Here is a 16,924-nt window from a genome sequence, read left to right as displayed (position 1 = left end):
ACCAATAAACAGTGCGTGGGGAGATGGGTGGCTTTTGTGGGTCATCCTGATCAGTATTGATTTGTGGGAATGCAAGCCAATAGCAGATAGCCATCACATCAACAGAGGTGAACTAGAATATGTATGTGTGAAAATGGCTGTTCATATATCCATCAGGCATTGAGTGAATTGGGATCATTCAGGGACCTGACAAGAGGAAGGAGAGGAGCTAAAATATCAAATAAGAGGCAAGAGACATCTTTGGCAATCTGAGTTTGCATATCTGATTGCCCAAAGCCCAACGATAAAAAGTTGGATTTATATGCCACTGTAAGGGCTGCCCAGGTTGGCTTACGTGGAAGTGGACTTGCAAGGCTAGCCCTGCTCATGGGGTTGCTTTGTATACAGCACTATGGGGGTTAGTCAAATACATACAAAGCATACAACACAGATTAGTCCAATACATACACAAAGCATACAACACAGATCAGTCCAATACATACATAAAGCATACAACACCGATCAGTCCAATACATACATAAAGCATACAACACAGGTGTCGCATAGTTGTGTTGTCCTTTCCTGAGCCTCTTTAGAACCGTCAGACCATTTAAACAATTTGAAGAAGAGGATGATTCAGACTTCCTTGCTTTTAGAAGGGTCACTTCTAAGCAGGTCAAAATAGAATGCACCCAGAAAAGTGCTCTTTATTGCAAAAGTAACAGGTTTTGTAGAGATGGAAAACATGCAGTCCATCACGGTGCTGCCAAATATAGGCCAGAGGGTGGGCACGCTAATGAGGGAGATCCGAGACACTGCCAACCGATCAATATCCTGGCACAGGTCACCTGGAGGAATCGCGTTGCCAAGTGATGCAGATGCAAACGCTTTCCAGAACGGTTCCATGCCCATTCATCCCCAGTTTTTTCCCGCCAAAAATGTTTTGCCAGAAAAGAAAAATGTTTTTTTATTTGGGGGGGTCCCCCCACAATCCCCCCGCCCCTATTATTTATTCCCTATACATCACCCCACTCAACCCCCCCCCCCTCTCCAGAACTACTGTTGTACTTATTGCATCACAGACCTAAATGATCAGGGCCCCTTCTTCTGTGTGGAAACGTGCCACACACTAAAGTCTAGTCTTGTGGCATAAGCTAAAGAGACCGCAACCTTAAGTATCCAGGCTGGAGAGGTTGGGGACAAAAAAAAGGATTTTCAAAGATATGAAAAGGTACCCCCTGAACATGAATATTCAAGGATTTCACTCTCTCTGGTCCTGCTGTGTGAAACTATGAAAATGAAGAAATGCGTTCAATGAATTAAAATAGTAGATCTTGGCACTGGAGATAAATGCCAGATTACTTCAACCTGTGAAATAAAAGTGCACGAGTATAAAAAGAAAAAGCAATTCTAGGGCCAGGTGGGTGGGTGGTGGCTCCTATGGAATCCATGTCCTGCCCCTGAATGGTGGCGATGATGGTGGGGCGCAAGACTTGTTTTCAGAGGGCAGGGAGGAGAGGCTGTAGCGTTGTGTCAATAGGCCTTGGAGGCAGTGTTCACTGAAAAGAATGTGCTTTACAGATCAAATATCACCCTGTGAGTTTAGTAGGAATGAAAGTAAAGAAGGGCAAGGGTTTAGATCATTTTTGTCCGATTTTGCTCTATGGATCTCCTACTGGAATTAGACTTCCACTTTTCGTGTCCTCCTCTGTACTGTCTTGTCTGTTTTCTTGTTATTTGTCTGCGTCCTTAAGCCTCTGGGCTACGTGGTGTGCAATATACATTGATTAAAGTACAGTAATGAAGTGCAGGGGTTCTGGTTCATTTTTAAGCCATGTGAACAGGAAGGTAGGGCTTGAAATGGAGGGGCACACACACCACCACCCCCAGAATATGCGACAAGGCCTAAGAGGAAGCTTCATTTGCACCACATCTTGAAATGTCAAACTGCTTAGAGATGCATTAGTGGTGACTATCCCTTTACATGGAGCACACTTCTGTAGCAGTCTACTCAAAGGCGGCCCAATTATCATAGCATGCCTCAACGCTTTGACGCGGCTGCTGTCTGCCAGGCATGCACCAGCACCAGAGCCGTTCCCAATAAAGACTTGAGATGTAGCTTTCAGAAACTGGGAAGCCCTTGCAGGGGTGCTCTCGTGTCCACGCCAGGCCCCCAACCATTTTGTAATTATCCAACACTCGTTTTTGTAGCTATTAGATTTGAAATCATTTTGTTCTAATTGTCCTTAGTAAATTACTCAAATGTGTAATTGACTGGGGCGAACATCGACCTTCCCAAAGAACGCCATCCCTTCTTCAGAGTATCTCAGGGCCCAAGCAATACTACAGTTGTTACCTGGATCTGTGAGGACTTCCTTAGCCGCAGCGATGTCGATGAACTTCTTCTCTGCCTCTTTCTTTTCATCCTCTGACTGGAAGTTATCGGGATGCCACTGCTGTGCAAGCTTCCTGTATGCTTTGATGATCTCCTGCTTATTGGCGCTTCTGAAATACAAATGAAGACATTGCCAACTCACCCTAGGTGCAAGAAAACAGTGAAGTTCACAAAAAGGAAAATGTGCGCAGATAAAAAGGGGGCAAGGCACTCTTACTTCACAGAAACTCTTTTCCCAAGGCAAACTGGAACCCGTGCTGTTCACTCTGCGTTCGGATTCAATACTACATGATGTCTTTCTGAGATGGCCCTCTTTAGTGCCAGTTAGTCTGAATAGAAGCTAATTCCATGCAGTGAGACGGTGGAGGTAACATTGGTGGCCAATCTTCCCGGCCTTGCACCGCATAATCCACATTAGCTTGCAATATCCAATGCTCTTAATGCAGGCTAGTTGTGACATCACAAATGACCTGAAATAAGAACATGACATCACAACTGCTCTGTAATCAGTTATGCTTCAGTTGTGACGTCGCAATGCTTGCTGCCAGCAGAGGGAACGCCAGCGGTCACTGCAGCATCCATTTAAGCCGTTTGAAGCTTTTCAAATTCTGTGCTTGTAAAACAGCTTTCAGTGGCACTTTACAGTAACACATGGAGGAAGAATCTGCATCTTATCCCTTATTTTAAAGCAGAAAATGAACCTTTTTTCAATTAATTTGATAAACTGCTCAAACTATTTTTCTGCAACACATTACAAGCTGCATGTTCGCTCTTTTAAATCCCAAAATATTCTACAGTTATTATATGGCACAACAAACAGATCAAATGCAATAAAAAAAAAGATGATTATATGCCCAAACCCGAGGGTATCACGGCATAGGTTACACGGTTACAATACAACTCTCTGGTTACAGGGGAAACAAGCTCCGTTGAGAATACAGGCAATGAGACAGATTAGGAACATAATTGAAAAAGGGAGCGTATAGGCTTACAATGGTTACAGGTTAGGATGGTATATGCCAGGGCTCGAACAATACAATCGGGAGGTAAGCAGGTTAGAATTTATTGAATAGCCAAGTTTTTAGCATTTTCTGAAATGGGTGTGGGAGGGCTCTTTACTTATTTTCAGTGGGAGTGAGTTCCAGATTCTGGGAGCGGATGCAGGAAAGCTGGAACCTCCTATCCTTGAGCTCTTGAAGCGGGGAGTGAGTAGGTGAGTGCTGGAGTTGGATTTTAGACATCTGATAGTGGTTTTTCGAGTGAGGCATCGATTAAGATAGGTTGGGGCGTCTTGGGGGATGCATTTATTTGTGATGGTGAGCCCTTTGTGGAGTATTCCGGCTTGTATGGGTATCCAGTGTACCCCTCTCCTAGTCTTTGAGATATAGTCTCTTTTATGGATACTAAGCGCTGCTCTTAAGGCTTTGTTTTGCATTAATTGCAATTTGGCAGTGCCTAGCAGGAGAAGACATGCATTACTTACCGTAAAAGCATTTCTGATGATTGTATCTGCTAAGATTCACATGCTGTGCATATGGTCCGACATCCAGTGGTAACCGCGGAGTATTGCATATTGTCTTTAGGGGGACTGAAAGGGGACGTCGGCATAGGCGTGTCTGAAACACTATCCCTATCGTGACGTGTGTAGTACCCAAAATCCCTCACGCGCCGACGTCCCTCCGATTGTATTTTTTTCTGCCATGAGGAGCCCAAAGCTATAGTGAGTGAGTACATGAAGAGAGAAAGTAAGAAGTCCATGTTCCTTCCACCCCGAGCAGGGAGGCAGGAAGGGCGCATGTGAATCTAAGCAGATACAATCATCAGAAATGCTTTTACGGTAAATAATGCATGTCTTCTGATGCTTGTTAAACTGCTTAGAATCACATGCTGTGCATAGACTAGCGAGCAGTACCCGGAGTTGGAGGTGGGTTGTGAGAAGGAACAGTAGAAAAAAAGATGTCCCACCTGAGAATCAGACCTAGAATGAGTGTCTAGGCAATAGTGTTTTGTAAAGGTGTGTACAGAACTCCAGGTTGCCGCTTTGCAAATGGACTCTAGGGGAACATTTGCAATGAATGCTATGGATGCCCCAGTGCCTCGAGTAGAATGTGCTCTAAGCTTGAAGGGCAGTTCTCTCTTTGCAAGAGTGTAACATAGTGTGATGCATTTGACAATCCACCTTGATATTGCTGATTTAGAGACAGGGTCCCCTTCTCTACCAGCTGCCACTGAAACAAAGAATTGTTTAGTTTTCCTCAGTGGTTTAGTTCTATCCATGTAGAACATGACTGCCCTGCGCACATCTAGTGTGTGAAGGCTTCTTTCGGCCATGTTAGTAGGTCTCTGGAAGAACGTGGGTAGTTCGATTGACTGGTTCACATGGAACTTCGAAATACATTTCGGCGCAAATCTGGGATGAGTGCGCAGAACTACCTTATCTTTGTGGACTGTAACAAAGGGGTCCGAGAGAGCCTGTAGTTTGCCAACTCTTCTGATGGAAGTGATAGCTACTAGAAAGGCTGTCTTGTAGGTCAGGTCTTTCAGACTAGCTTTATGCATAGGCTCAAAAGGGGGTCCCATGAGCCTAGTTAAAACCACATTTAGATCCCACCCAGGGGCTGGGTGAGTGATGGGGGAATACATTCTTTTAACCCCTTCCATAAAGGCTTTAATCACAGGTATTTTCCACCACAACACCTTTTGCTGTGACGTGGTGTAGGTTGACAACGCCGCTAGGTGAACTTTTAAGGAATTGAAGACTAGCCCAGAGTCCAACAGATGGGCTAGATATAACACAATGTGTGAAGGCGAGCAATCGGTGGGATTGACGCCTTTGGAACTGCACCAGATGACAAAACGTTTCCGTTTGCTGGCATAGCAATAACGTGTGTTAGGCTTTCTTGCCTCCCTCAGTATGTGCATGCATCTTTGAGGGAGTTGCAGATGTCCAAACTCTATGACCTCAGGAGCCAGGCTGCTAAGTTCAGAGTTTGTGGGCACGTAAACAAATTTCCCCGACCAAGTTATCCAGAGACCGTTCCCCTTGGATCGGTTCTGGGGGTACCTGGAGGCATAATCTGGGCATTAGGCGTTCTCCTGAGTAGCGAACAGGTCGATCTCTGGAAACCCCCATTCTGCGAAGACGTTGGATACACGTGCGCTGTCTGTTGAAGCAGGTGAGCCCCCCACCCTGTGAGGGATGCGTCTGTCGTGAGAGTGGCTTCCACTACAGGGGTGGTGAAGGTTTTCCCCTTCAAGAGGTTCTCCCTCAACCACCACTGCAGAGAGAACGAGGGCCATGCAGTTTTTAACCAATCCTTTGGCAACCTTATTCCTTGGCCTGCCTGCCCTCTCGGGTATGAAAAAGCCATATCAGGCCTTCATTCTAACAGGCTCGAGATTGGAATTCACGAGCACATTGGAGGAGATTGTATCGTGGCTGGATATGATGGTTGTACTGTCTTGTTCCAATGTGCACTGCAGCCTTGTCTGTTGCTGCTTTGATGTGGGGCAGAAGGCTGTCCATGATTGGACAGCCCTTACCTGCTTGTATGGCTCAGATCCTTACCCATGGTGGGCTGGGGCAGACCCCAGCTCGACTTTGGGATAAAAAGTGGAGTCCCGTAGGCATTCCCAGGATTGTTGACTGGAGCCAAGATCCAGAAGAGGAGCACTGTGCTGAAGATCCAAAGACTACCACCGAGACTGACCAGTAGTGCTTAAATTCCAGAGGAAGACCCACCTCTCTTGCGACAATCCAAGACCCTCGCCTCGGCTTCTACCCTTGGGCTGGTGGAATCATGAGAAGCCTGCCGCCAGAGGCTGTCTGAGGTTTCCCAGAATAATCCTTTGGTCTGTCCATATTCATACAATGCCTCTCCAGTGCATTGGTCATCATCCTGAATTGGAACCATGGACTCTGCAGATTGAAGACCATCCCCTCCTGATGCAGTTGCTCTACTGCCTTCCTGGAGCGCTCTTCATCACTCACAGCCTCGCCTGACGCCTCTGATTAGGGTGAGCGTCACTGATGCCCATCTATCTCGTCCTGAAGGTCTCCTTGCGTCATGGGACCTGATGGGGCTGCTGTCCTGAGGTGCCTGTGCTGTCTTGCAGCAAGATCTTCGGAATCGCTCCATTGGAGCATGGAACCCCTGCTTTCAGGCAAACGACAAAAGTGGCCCCAGTGATTCTGTGTGCCCTAGGGGTGATCTATCAGGAAATAGGAGTTCTGGGCAGAATAGATGATTTATTGTTGAACCACATTTTCTTTTTACAGTACTGCTCTCAGTTCCACTTATATTGAACTGTATTCAGTGTGAAGTGGGGGTGATCTCACTTTTGAAACCACAAGCTGTCTGTAAACATACACACATGTATACCTTTACTTTATCTGCTTAGGGTTTAAAAGCCCAATACAAAAGCATTAAAGCATGTCGGTGTTGATTCACTTGAGTGTGATGTGTGTGCCTAACTACTATTACACATCAACCCCATTTCTCCCGATGTCTGCATTACTACTCAGTCCATGGTTACTCTCACTGTTAATTACCCTGAACATCATGAAAACACAATTTTGCGGTATAGGCGCTTCACAAATACACAATAAATCAATAAATGATTCAGTTAGTGTGGTCTATCAGCACCCTCACACAGAGCTGGTTCTGTAAAACCAGTGTCTCAAATTGTAACTCTTTGCTTACGATATCCTAATGCGCTTCCAGAATAGAAGGGGCTACTGACACAGCTGCTTTACAAGGCCAGTAAAAGTCCTGGAGGACTGCCAGTCAACTGTGCATCAACTGGACACCTCAAGAATACTAAATCGTAGGCCATTTTGCCTCTCAGATGGACCACAACCAAGCAATACCATCCAACCCTTTCTCATCTCGGAATGGCTCCAACATTCGTATGATTCATGCACAAAGTAGCCAAGAAACCACAGCAACGTACTCCAGTTAGTACTATCCAATTAGAGATCAGGACCATTTGAACAATTTTCAGGTGGAAATTGTCAGGAAGATTTGTGCGCCCTGAGGGCTGCGGGCTTGTGGCACTTATAAGAATTAAAATAAATAAATACATTTGTACACGTCACTCTGGTGAGGGATGCAAATGTATCAGACCTAACAACAAAACAGTGTTCCAAGCAAAAGATAGACGAGACCACGCCATAATGGGATGGTATGAGAAGTCATTTATAACGCGCCTGTACACAAGAGTTTTTGTGCGCGACAAGACAGGGGAGGGAAGACAGAGGGAGGACAAGACAAACGATTGTGCAGGTGTGAGAATGAGAAGTGCAAGGAGAAAGGGGGGTGGGCAGTGCAAGGGAGAGGAGAGGGGAAAACAGGGCAGCAATGCTTTGATTAAGTGCAGCAAGGGCAACGCGGCTCCGGGTAGTGCAAGGAGAACAAGGGACTGTAGGGTTACAGTTGCAGCCCCCAAGTGCGTGGTAGGCCCAGAGGCAGTGCAAGGGTGACTGATCAAGAAAGAGCCTGGTACCCAGTGAGACTAGGGTAGCCAAGCAACCAGTCGGTACAGCAGACAGGTAGGTCAGCAGGGGAGGGAGAGAGAGAAAGCAGAGGAGAAGAGGAACTGCTTCCGGAATTTCAGGTGATCCGGCTCAAGTTTGAGAGGGGCGGGGAGGCCATTTCAGAGGGAGGCACCCGCAGAGGAGAGAGAGATCTACCCCCACTCTCTGCCTTTAGACACATCTAACCCTTAGAGAGTTGGAGGTAGCTGAGTGAAGGGCGCGAGAAGGAATGTATTTTGGAAGAGAGCGTTGGATGTAGTGCGGCCCCCGGTACTAGAAAGCCTTGTGGAAAATGCAAAGGGTCTTGAACTTGATCCTTGCAGCCACTGGGAACCAGTGAAGAGATTTTAGGGCTGGAGATACATTTTGCAGTCCTGTTTAGGATTAGTTGCACAGGGCGGAGAGTAGAGGAAGGCAGATTGAGAAAGAGGCTGTTGCAGTAGTCCAGCCTAGAGAGAACCAGGGCTCTGGAGACAGTGAGCAACTGGGGGAAAGTGAGAAAGGGAAGAGGCCTTTTGAGCAGGTGCAGCTGGTAGTGGGACTTCTTGGTGACGTCCGAGAAGTAAGGAGAGAAAGAGAGAGTGGAGTCGAAGAGGACACCAATGTTTTTTGCCTTGCAGGAAGGCGAAGGAAGAGGTCGCAAGGCGTCGGCTAGAGTGAGAGAGGGAAAGCAGGGGCAGGGGTACCCAATGAGAAGGATCTCCGTCTTACTGGCATTAAGGCAGATTTGTTGGAGGCGCACCAATCCTGAATCGCGGGTAGACAGTCAGGGATGAGCGGGAAAGGAGAGGAGGCTGAGGGGAGCATGAAGGAAAGCCAAGTGTAATCCTCACAACAGTTAGAGAAGGTAGAAATCCGGTGAGCCAAAGGGGCCAAGTAGAGGTTGAAAAAACAGGGTGAGAGGATAGAGCTCAGGTGTAACGCCACAGGTAGAGAGAGAGGTGGCGGAGAGAAAGGGACCAAGTTGGACCAGGGTGAGGCGGTGCAAGAAGAAGGTTAGCTACACCAGGGCCTGATCCTTGATGCTCAGGTTATCACAGAGTCCATTGATTAGGATGGCTTGGTTGACCGTGTCGAAAGTAGAGGAAAGAAGGAATGCTGGAATCAAGGTTAGAGAGCAGTCTTCACGGGTGTTCAGGGGAGCAGTTTCTGTGCCTCTGGCAGCTCTGAAGCCAGACTGATGGTCATGTAGACAACCAACAGATTCAGTGTGGAGAGTAAGCTGGGAGATGGCCAGCTTTTCCAAGAGTTTGCCCAGGAAAGGGGTGATGGAGATTGGGCAATAGTTTGCCGGGCAGATAGGAACGGCAGACGGCTTCTTGAGGAGGGGGTGCACAAGGGAGTGCCTAAGTGGAGAGGGGAAAGTTCCAGTGGCGAAAAAGAGTGATTACAGAAATCAGCCAAGGCTGGAGAGAGGGTGCCAATATGGTCCTTGATGGTTCTGGAGGAGCTTGGGAGCAACTGTTTGGACGACACTTTGAAAGATCGGACTTGCCTAGAAACCTCGTCAGGTGTTGTTAGATAGAAAGAGGAGAATGGAGGAGGAGAGGGGGAGATGGCCAAAGGGGGGCCGAGAGAGGGAGAGGGAGAGGAGATCGAGGACAAGATGTCCTGAGTTTCAGCAGAGACGTGAGACACCAGAGCCGTACAGATGCTCTGGGAGGGAACAAGAGATGTAGCGACTGCAGGAGGATGGGCCAGCTCCTTGCAGTTCATTGGTAACTATGGCAGAGCAATCAGGCTTAACGCAAAGGAGAGATGAGGGCTGGAACGGAAGTACAGCTATTCCCAACAGTTACCTTCAAAGAATACACCACACTAGAATACTGGGAACAATGCAATTATAAAAATCCCATACCGAATAGCTAGAAGATTAATTAAATACTTGGGTTGAACATAAAAAATATGAATACAGTTTCTGCATAGAAACAGTAAAGGCCACAACACGCTCACCCACTCCTAAAGTAGAAGTATGCACCACTACCTGGTGGTAGTCAAAGCACATACAGGACCAATGGGTGGGAAGAAAACAGGATAGCTAGACAACAGTTAAAATACATTCACATGAATAAGTTAGACGTTTCCTACACCTCTAGTACATAGAAGCACTCATGATACAAATGTGGATCATATATGTAATATAGCAGCTTGGAGAAAAGTTGTTAGCCCCTAGCCAACAATGTCCAGAGGGCCACGAAAAGTCAGGATAAAAATCAGGCTTACAGTAACAGACCCCTAAGGACTCGTTACAGTCCTTGAAATGGAAGGAACAAGTTACTTACCTGTAACTGTTGTTCTCCAGCATGGGTCTGGCATGGATTCACATGCTCATGAATATTCCCCGTCAGGCCGGGAATCCTCGGTATAGAAAAAAATCAGTATCATTTTCGTTTCTGATCTGTCTTTCTTAGTAGTAACCAATCACTGGTCTCTGGGTCATACTGCCCCCAGCCAATGACTGCCCTCTCCCAAAGCCCCGCCTCCGCAGCCATCCTCAGATTTGGTAGCACGTAAAGTGGCAGTATGACCAAGTGAAGAGCCGTAGAGGGGTAGGCGGGAGGGTTCGCATGTGAATCCATGCCAGACCCATGCTGGAGAACAACAGTTACAGGTAAGTAACTTGTTCCTTCTCCAGCATGGGGTCTGGCATGGATTCACATGCTCATGAATAAGAGAATACATAGCAGTACGCACATGCACAACCACGGGAGGTGGCAACAGGCTCAACATTAAGCAATACAACAACTCAACATTAAGCAACTCTTACCTCCTCACCAGACTCACCTTAGGCGAACAGGTTGCGCAGCACTGCTTGGCCGACCCTGGACTCCTCCCTGGAGTCCCGATCGACGCAGTAGAATCTTGTGAAGGTGTGCATCGACCTCCACGTCGCAGCCCTGCAGATGTCCAGCAGGGGCACACCAGACAGGAACGCCGTGGTAGCAGAGATCGCTCTGGTCAAATGGGCTCTCGGACGGCCGGGCAGCTGTCGGAGCCATCTGGAAATGGAAGTCTTCGAGAGAGCCTTCCCTTGATTCACAGTCCCAAAGTTCACAAACAGCTGTGACGTCTTCCGAAAACTCTTCGTGCAGTCCACGTAGAACTTCAGCGCTCTAGCTACATCCAGCGAGTGCAGAGTCCTCTCGGCCGGCGACAAAGGCGACGGGAAGAAAACTGGCAACACCAAGGGCTCGTTGAGGTGGAAGTCCGACTGCACCTTGGGCATAAAGGATGGGTGTGTCCTCAGCACCACCCTCGTGTCATGAAAAGTCAAGTATGGAGGCTTGCAAGATAGGGCCTGGATCTCTCCCACTCGTCGTGCGGAGGTGATGGCCACGAGGAAAGCTATCTTCCATGACAGGAACTTCAAAGGTGCCGAATGCATAGGCTCGAATGGGGCCCCCATGAGCTTGGTCAGCACCACATTAAGCTCCCACGCCAGGGCAGGAGCCTTCACCGGCGGGAATGATCGGAATAGTCCCTTCATGAATTCTTTCACCAGGCGATGAGACCACAAGGACGCCCGTCCCGTCGTCCTGGTATATCGGGAGATTGCAGCCAGATGTATTTTGATGAGAGGCGTGAGCCAGTCCAGCTTTGGCCAGCGACAGTAGGTACGGCAGTACTTGAGGGGCCGTAATCCGCAGAGGGTTCATCTTCTGTGCACGGCACCAGATAGAGAACCTCTTCCATTTATGTCCGTAGCACTTGAGAGTTGAGGATGCCCTGGCCTTTGCAAGAACCTCTCTGCAGTCGGCCGGGATGTCGTACCCTCCAAACTCTAGTGCTGCAGGAGCCAGGCCTGCAAGTTCAGCGACTCCGGGTTGTGGTGAAGAATGGCGCCTCCTTCTCTGGAGAGAAGGTCTGCGTCCGTCGGCAGCTTGACTGGTGGGGACGTTGACAAGTCCAGAAGGTCCAGTAACCAGATCTGCCTCGGCCACGCCGGTGCGACGAGGATCATCCTGCACCGGGACCTCTTGAGCTGGTTGATGAGCCGGAGCAGCAACGGCAGCGGAGGGAACGCATAAAGAAATAGGCCGTCCCAGGGGAAGGAGAAAGCATCGCCCATGCTCCTCGGCTGGGGGAACCTGCTGGCGAACCTCCAGCACTTGGAATTCGTCGCCGTCGCCAAGAGATCGATTTGGGGTTCGCCCCATCGTCGGAAGAGTAGATTCACTTGATCCTGGCGTAGTTCCCACTCGTGGCACGAGCACTGCTCCCTGCTGAGTGAGTCGGCGATCGTGTTTTTTATACCTGCCAGATGAAGAGGCACCAGAAACATCCCTTGGGCAATGGTCCAATGCCACAGATCCTGGGCTTCCTTGGATAGGGCCGGGGACCTGGTTCCGCCCTGCTTCCGGATGTAGAACATCGTGGTGGTGTTATCGGTGAAGATCCTCACCACCTTGCCCTTGAGGGACGGAAGAAAGGACCTGAGGGCCCAAAACACGGCGCGGAGCGCCAAGATGTTGATGTGGAGAGACTCCTCCTCTGGGAGCCAAAGGCCTCTCGCGTGAAGATCTCCGGAGTGTGCTCCCCAACCTTCTAGGGAGGCGTCCGTCGTCACCGTCACATGGTGAGCTGGTGTCTGAAAGTCCGTGCCCGCCGACAGATGGGAGCGGGTACCCCACCACCGGATCGCCTGACGGAACATCTCGTTGAGAGGGATCCTGTCCTCGAAGCTGCCCGTCGACTGGATCCAGCGGGCGTTGAGGAACTCCTGTAAGGGTCTCATCCGAAGCCTGCAAAGGCGCACCAGATAAATGCAGAAGGACATCATCCCGAGGAGGGACTTGATAGATCGTACCCTGGCCATGTCCGTGGCCAGCAGACGCGCACCTTGCCCAGAATGGTCCTGGTCCTTTCCTCCGACGGCGAGGCCAGCCGCGCCACTATGTCGAGCTTGGCTCCCAGAAACAGGGCAACTTGCGACGGAACCATGTGGAATTTTGGAAAGTTGATGGAGAATCCCAGGTCCGTGAGCAGCTGGACGGTCTTCGCAGTGTGCTCCACGGCGAGCTCCCTTGTCCTTGCCCGGATGAGCCAGTCGTCCAGGTAGGGGTAGACGTGGATCCCCTGTAGGCGCAGCCGCGCCGCCACCGGTGCGAGGCACTTGGTGAACACCCTGGGTGCCGATTTCAATCCAAACGGGAGGGCCTTGAACTGGTAGTGCCGCCCTTGGACCACGAACCTGAGGAACTTTCGGTGTCTTTTTAGAATGGGGATGTGGAAGTACGACTCCTCCAAGTCCAACGACGACAGGAAATCGCCCTCCTCCAGCTGTCCCAGCACATGCTGGAGGGTGACCATACGGAACTTCTGTGCCTTGATGTACTTGTTCAGTCGTCGTAGGTCCAGGATGGGGCGCCATCCTCCTGTCTTCTTTCTTACGAGGAAGTACCTTGAGTAAACTCCGGAGCCCCGAAGCCTCTTTGGGACGAGCTTGATGGCACCCTTCTTGAGCATCGCCCTTACTTCCAACAGTAGTTGAGGGACGTGATTTTCCTTCCTGGCCACGGGTGGAACGCGAGGGCACTTCTTCTGAAACTCGAGGGCGTGCCCTTGGGCCAGGGCGTCCAGCACCTAACGGTCGGTGGAGATGGACTCCCACACGCTGATGAACCTTGCCAGCCGGCCTCCCACCGGGTTGCTTTGGCGGGGGCCCGACCCCAGGGTCGGTTCAATTTTGTTTGGAGGCCGCCTTGACCTCCTTGTTGACGCCGACGGGCACCACCTGACTTGCCGCGTCCCCTGTAGGCCTCCTGGGACGAAGATCTTGCCGCTTAGCGGTAAGTGGAAGAGCCACTGCCGGATCCCTTGGAGGCACCTTGTCTGCCTCCGGAGCTCCGAAAGGACGGCTGTCGTTGTTGGAGCACTCCCAGTGCCAGGGCAGTCTCTTTGTCTGTCTTGATGGCCTGAAGGGACTCATCAAACGCCTTTCCAAACAGGTTTTTCCCGTCAAAGGGCATGGCCAGAACCTTGGTTTGTACGTCCTGGCAGAAATCCGTGGCCTTGAGCCATCCTCGTCTCAAGCAAACGCTGTTGCCCCACTGATGGAAACCGGTGTTGGCGATGTCCGTCGCCACCGTGATGGCGTGGTCCGAAGCAATCTCCCCCTCCTGTAGGCTTTCAAGGGCCTCAGCCCTTTTGGCATCCGGAAGGAAGTCTAACAGAGGGGCGATTTTGAACCACAACTCCCTGTCGTAGCAGGCTACGATAGCCAGGGCGTTGGCCGCCTTGATAGTCGTCGCTGCGGATGAGACGATCTGTCGTCCCATCGTGTCCAACTTCCTGCCCTCGCCGTCTGGCGGGGAAGTTTATGTCGAGGCCGATGCCCCCCCCAGCTTTCTTCTTTGCTGCTGCCGAGACGACCGAATCCGGGGTAGGTTGTGCCCGAAGGCACAAGGGGGCAGCGTCGGGGACCCGGTACTTCTTCTCGTACCGGTCCCTCTTTGCCGGAGCCGTGGCAGGGTTCTTGAGGAGGGCGAGTCCCTCATCCCAGATGTCATCAATAAGCGGTACGGCGAGGACCGTCTTCCTTTTAGCCTCGCGCCGTTGGTAAAGGAACCCTTCTTTCTTCTTTTCTTCTGGGCAGAGCTGAAAAAGCTTGGATGCCCTGGAAATCATGGCATGAAAGGATCCAATCTCGTCGGGCGGGGACGCCCGAGCAGGGGGCGACGGGGGACATGTCCCGTCGTCGCCCCCGTCGTCATCTGTACCTGTCGTAGCCGTGTCTGTATCATCCCCGTGGGTAGTAGACCGGGGGGAAGACATAGCAGGCCGCAGAGGTGGGAGAGGTGGCGTAGGATGCGTCCTCCTCCTCTTATGCGGTGGACTCTCCGAAGGTCCTGGCTCCAGTTCCCCCGTCGGGTCTGGCTCAGGTACCTCCGTTGGGGGAAGGGGCAACCTTGTCCTTATCTCCGAGCATAAGGACTGAATCACAGACAAAATGGCCACTGAGGTGTCCTGCGGCGCCGGAAACGACGGGCGCGAGGGTTTTTGAGGAGCCTTGTCGGCAACACCGTCGCTCTCATCGTCGCCCTCGTCGGGATCCCTCCCGATGGGTTGGGCCTCTTCCACGACTTCGATGAGCTCTTCTTCAGAGATCGTGTCCGTATCCACAATGGCCACCAGCCCCTCCCCCACCTTTTCCAACGAGGACTTTGTGGGGGTCTTCTCAATGGGCCTGAAAGACGACTCCCTCCGCGGTGGCAGGGAGACTCTGGGTCCTGAGGGCGCCTCCACTGGTGTAGCCTCCACAGGCTGAGCCAGGGCCGCGGCGACATCCTCAATAGAGGTCTTAGCAGGGTGAATGAAGGCCATCGCCACCTTCTGGACGCCTGGGGCCTTCACCTTGGGGGAAGGGTCCGAGCCTCGCTCCCCCTCTGCTGGAATCTTCGAGATCGACTGGGGCCTCTCCAGAAGGTTCGCCGGGTTCTCGGACTTCCTCTTACCCGAGCCAGAGCGTTGGCTCGTGGTTGATGGCGCCAGGGAGGTGGCGCCCTGCCTGGCAGCCAAGGAGCCCGACCGTTCGGCGCTCCCGGTGCCCGCGGACTCGCGGTGCTTAGCCTTTTGTTGGGCCCCCGTCGCCGGGGAACCCTCACAGGACTTAGAAGACTGCTCGGACTTCTTTTTCTTCTTCTCGCCCTTCCAGCCAGTTGGCGAGACGGAGGTGGCGATCCTTCATGGTCCGCTCCGACATGTTCCCACAAAACGCACAGTCCTTCTCCTTGTGAGTCTTGTCCTCATGGAGACAGTAGAGGCATAACGAATGCTCGTCCTCCTTGAAAACATTCTGAAGCTGGCATCCAGGGCAGGTCCTAAACAGCTTCTCGGGCGTCGAGCTTCCTTTCTCCTGGGCCATGTCCGGGGTAGGCCTCGGAACTTCTGGAATCCTCCAAAAGCGTAACTCGACGAAATCTTCACCCTTGAGGGGCGTAGAAAACTCCAAAACGGATCCCCGTTGATCGGATGTAGAAACGGTGGAGCTTGAGGCTCTATTTAACCGAAAAATGAGAAAAATCTCCTGAAAAAGCACGAAAACGCAGCTAAAGCTCGAGAGCTACAGCACGAGGACTCCCAACACTCGAACGTGCGGTAAAAATCTGAGGATGGCTGTCGGAGGCGGGGCTTAGGGAGAGGGCAGTCATTGGCTGGGGGCAGTATGACCCAGAGACCAGTGATTGGTTACTACTAAGAAAGACAGATCAGAAACGAAACTGATACTGATTTTTTTCTATACCGAGGATTCCCGGCCTGACGACGGGGAATATTCATGAGCATGTGAATCCATGCCAGACCCCATGCTGGAGAATTAAACAACATAACCAACAGTTTCAAAACGCTGCACAACGTTTCCAAAGGAAGGAATGCAATGTAGAACTGTAAAAATAGGTTTAAAGTCAGTGCTGCTAGCTAGAAATGCAGTACTTTGTAGAAAACTCCAGAGACCTAAGGGGGACCCCATGATAAATGCCAATCCTCAAGTAAGTACCCTTAAAAGTGACGATGGAGGGGTTTTTATGAAGTGGTGAAAGTGTCCCTTAGGAGGACAGGGGACAAAGTCAACAGGCAATACTGCAGGTATAAGAAAAAGTCAGGTAAGCGAGTTCTATCCCACAGGTTTGTGAAATACAGCAACTCACCACAAGACACAGCAGAGTTGACCCTCCAAGCTTTTCAATTCCAAGTTCGAGAACCAGAAGTTCCAGGAAGAAGAAAAGGCAGCACAATTTGGGACAATGTTACCCAATAGAGAACCACGGCAGAAGTGAACCTGCAGAAACCCACAACCGCTCACCAAGAGGGCTGCTAAGTTTAAGTTTGAAGAATAACCCACTCCCTAGGATCATTGAAGTTTAGGGGAACACTACTCTGAAAGAGAGAAACCTGGCGTTGAGTAAAAACCTTCTGTTGCAGGTAGGATTACAGGATCCGGTCAACTACGGATTTGGACCCCAAACCAAAAACGACACAAAAGAAGAAAAATAGGCCTTCCTATGAGGGTGACTCAA

At 50.6% G+C, this 16,924-nt stretch overlaps 1 protein-coding gene across 1 annotated transcript in view; it reads right to left on the bottom strand.

The window, feature by feature from the left end:
* LOC138566218 (dnaJ homolog subfamily C member 3-like) overlaps positions 1–16,924 on the bottom strand; it is a 406,060-nt gene that overhangs the window by 27,359 nt on the left and 361,777 nt on the right. The window contains exon 11 of the mRNA XM_069643277.1: positions 2,336–2,484. Coding sequence (XP_069499378.1) covers positions 2,336–2,484 — 149 coding nt within the window. The remainder of the gene's footprint in view (positions 1–2,335; positions 2,485–16,924) is intronic.

Source organism: Ambystoma mexicanum, chromosome 1p (assembly GCF_040938575.1).
Source record: "Ambystoma mexicanum isolate Mex_15411 chromosome 1p, UKY_AmexF1_1, whole genome shotgun sequence".
NCBI classification, from domain to species: domain Eukaryota; kingdom Metazoa; phylum Chordata; class Amphibia; order Caudata; family Ambystomatidae; genus Ambystoma; species Ambystoma mexicanum.
This window is presented reverse-complemented; position numbering and strand designations above follow the sequence as displayed.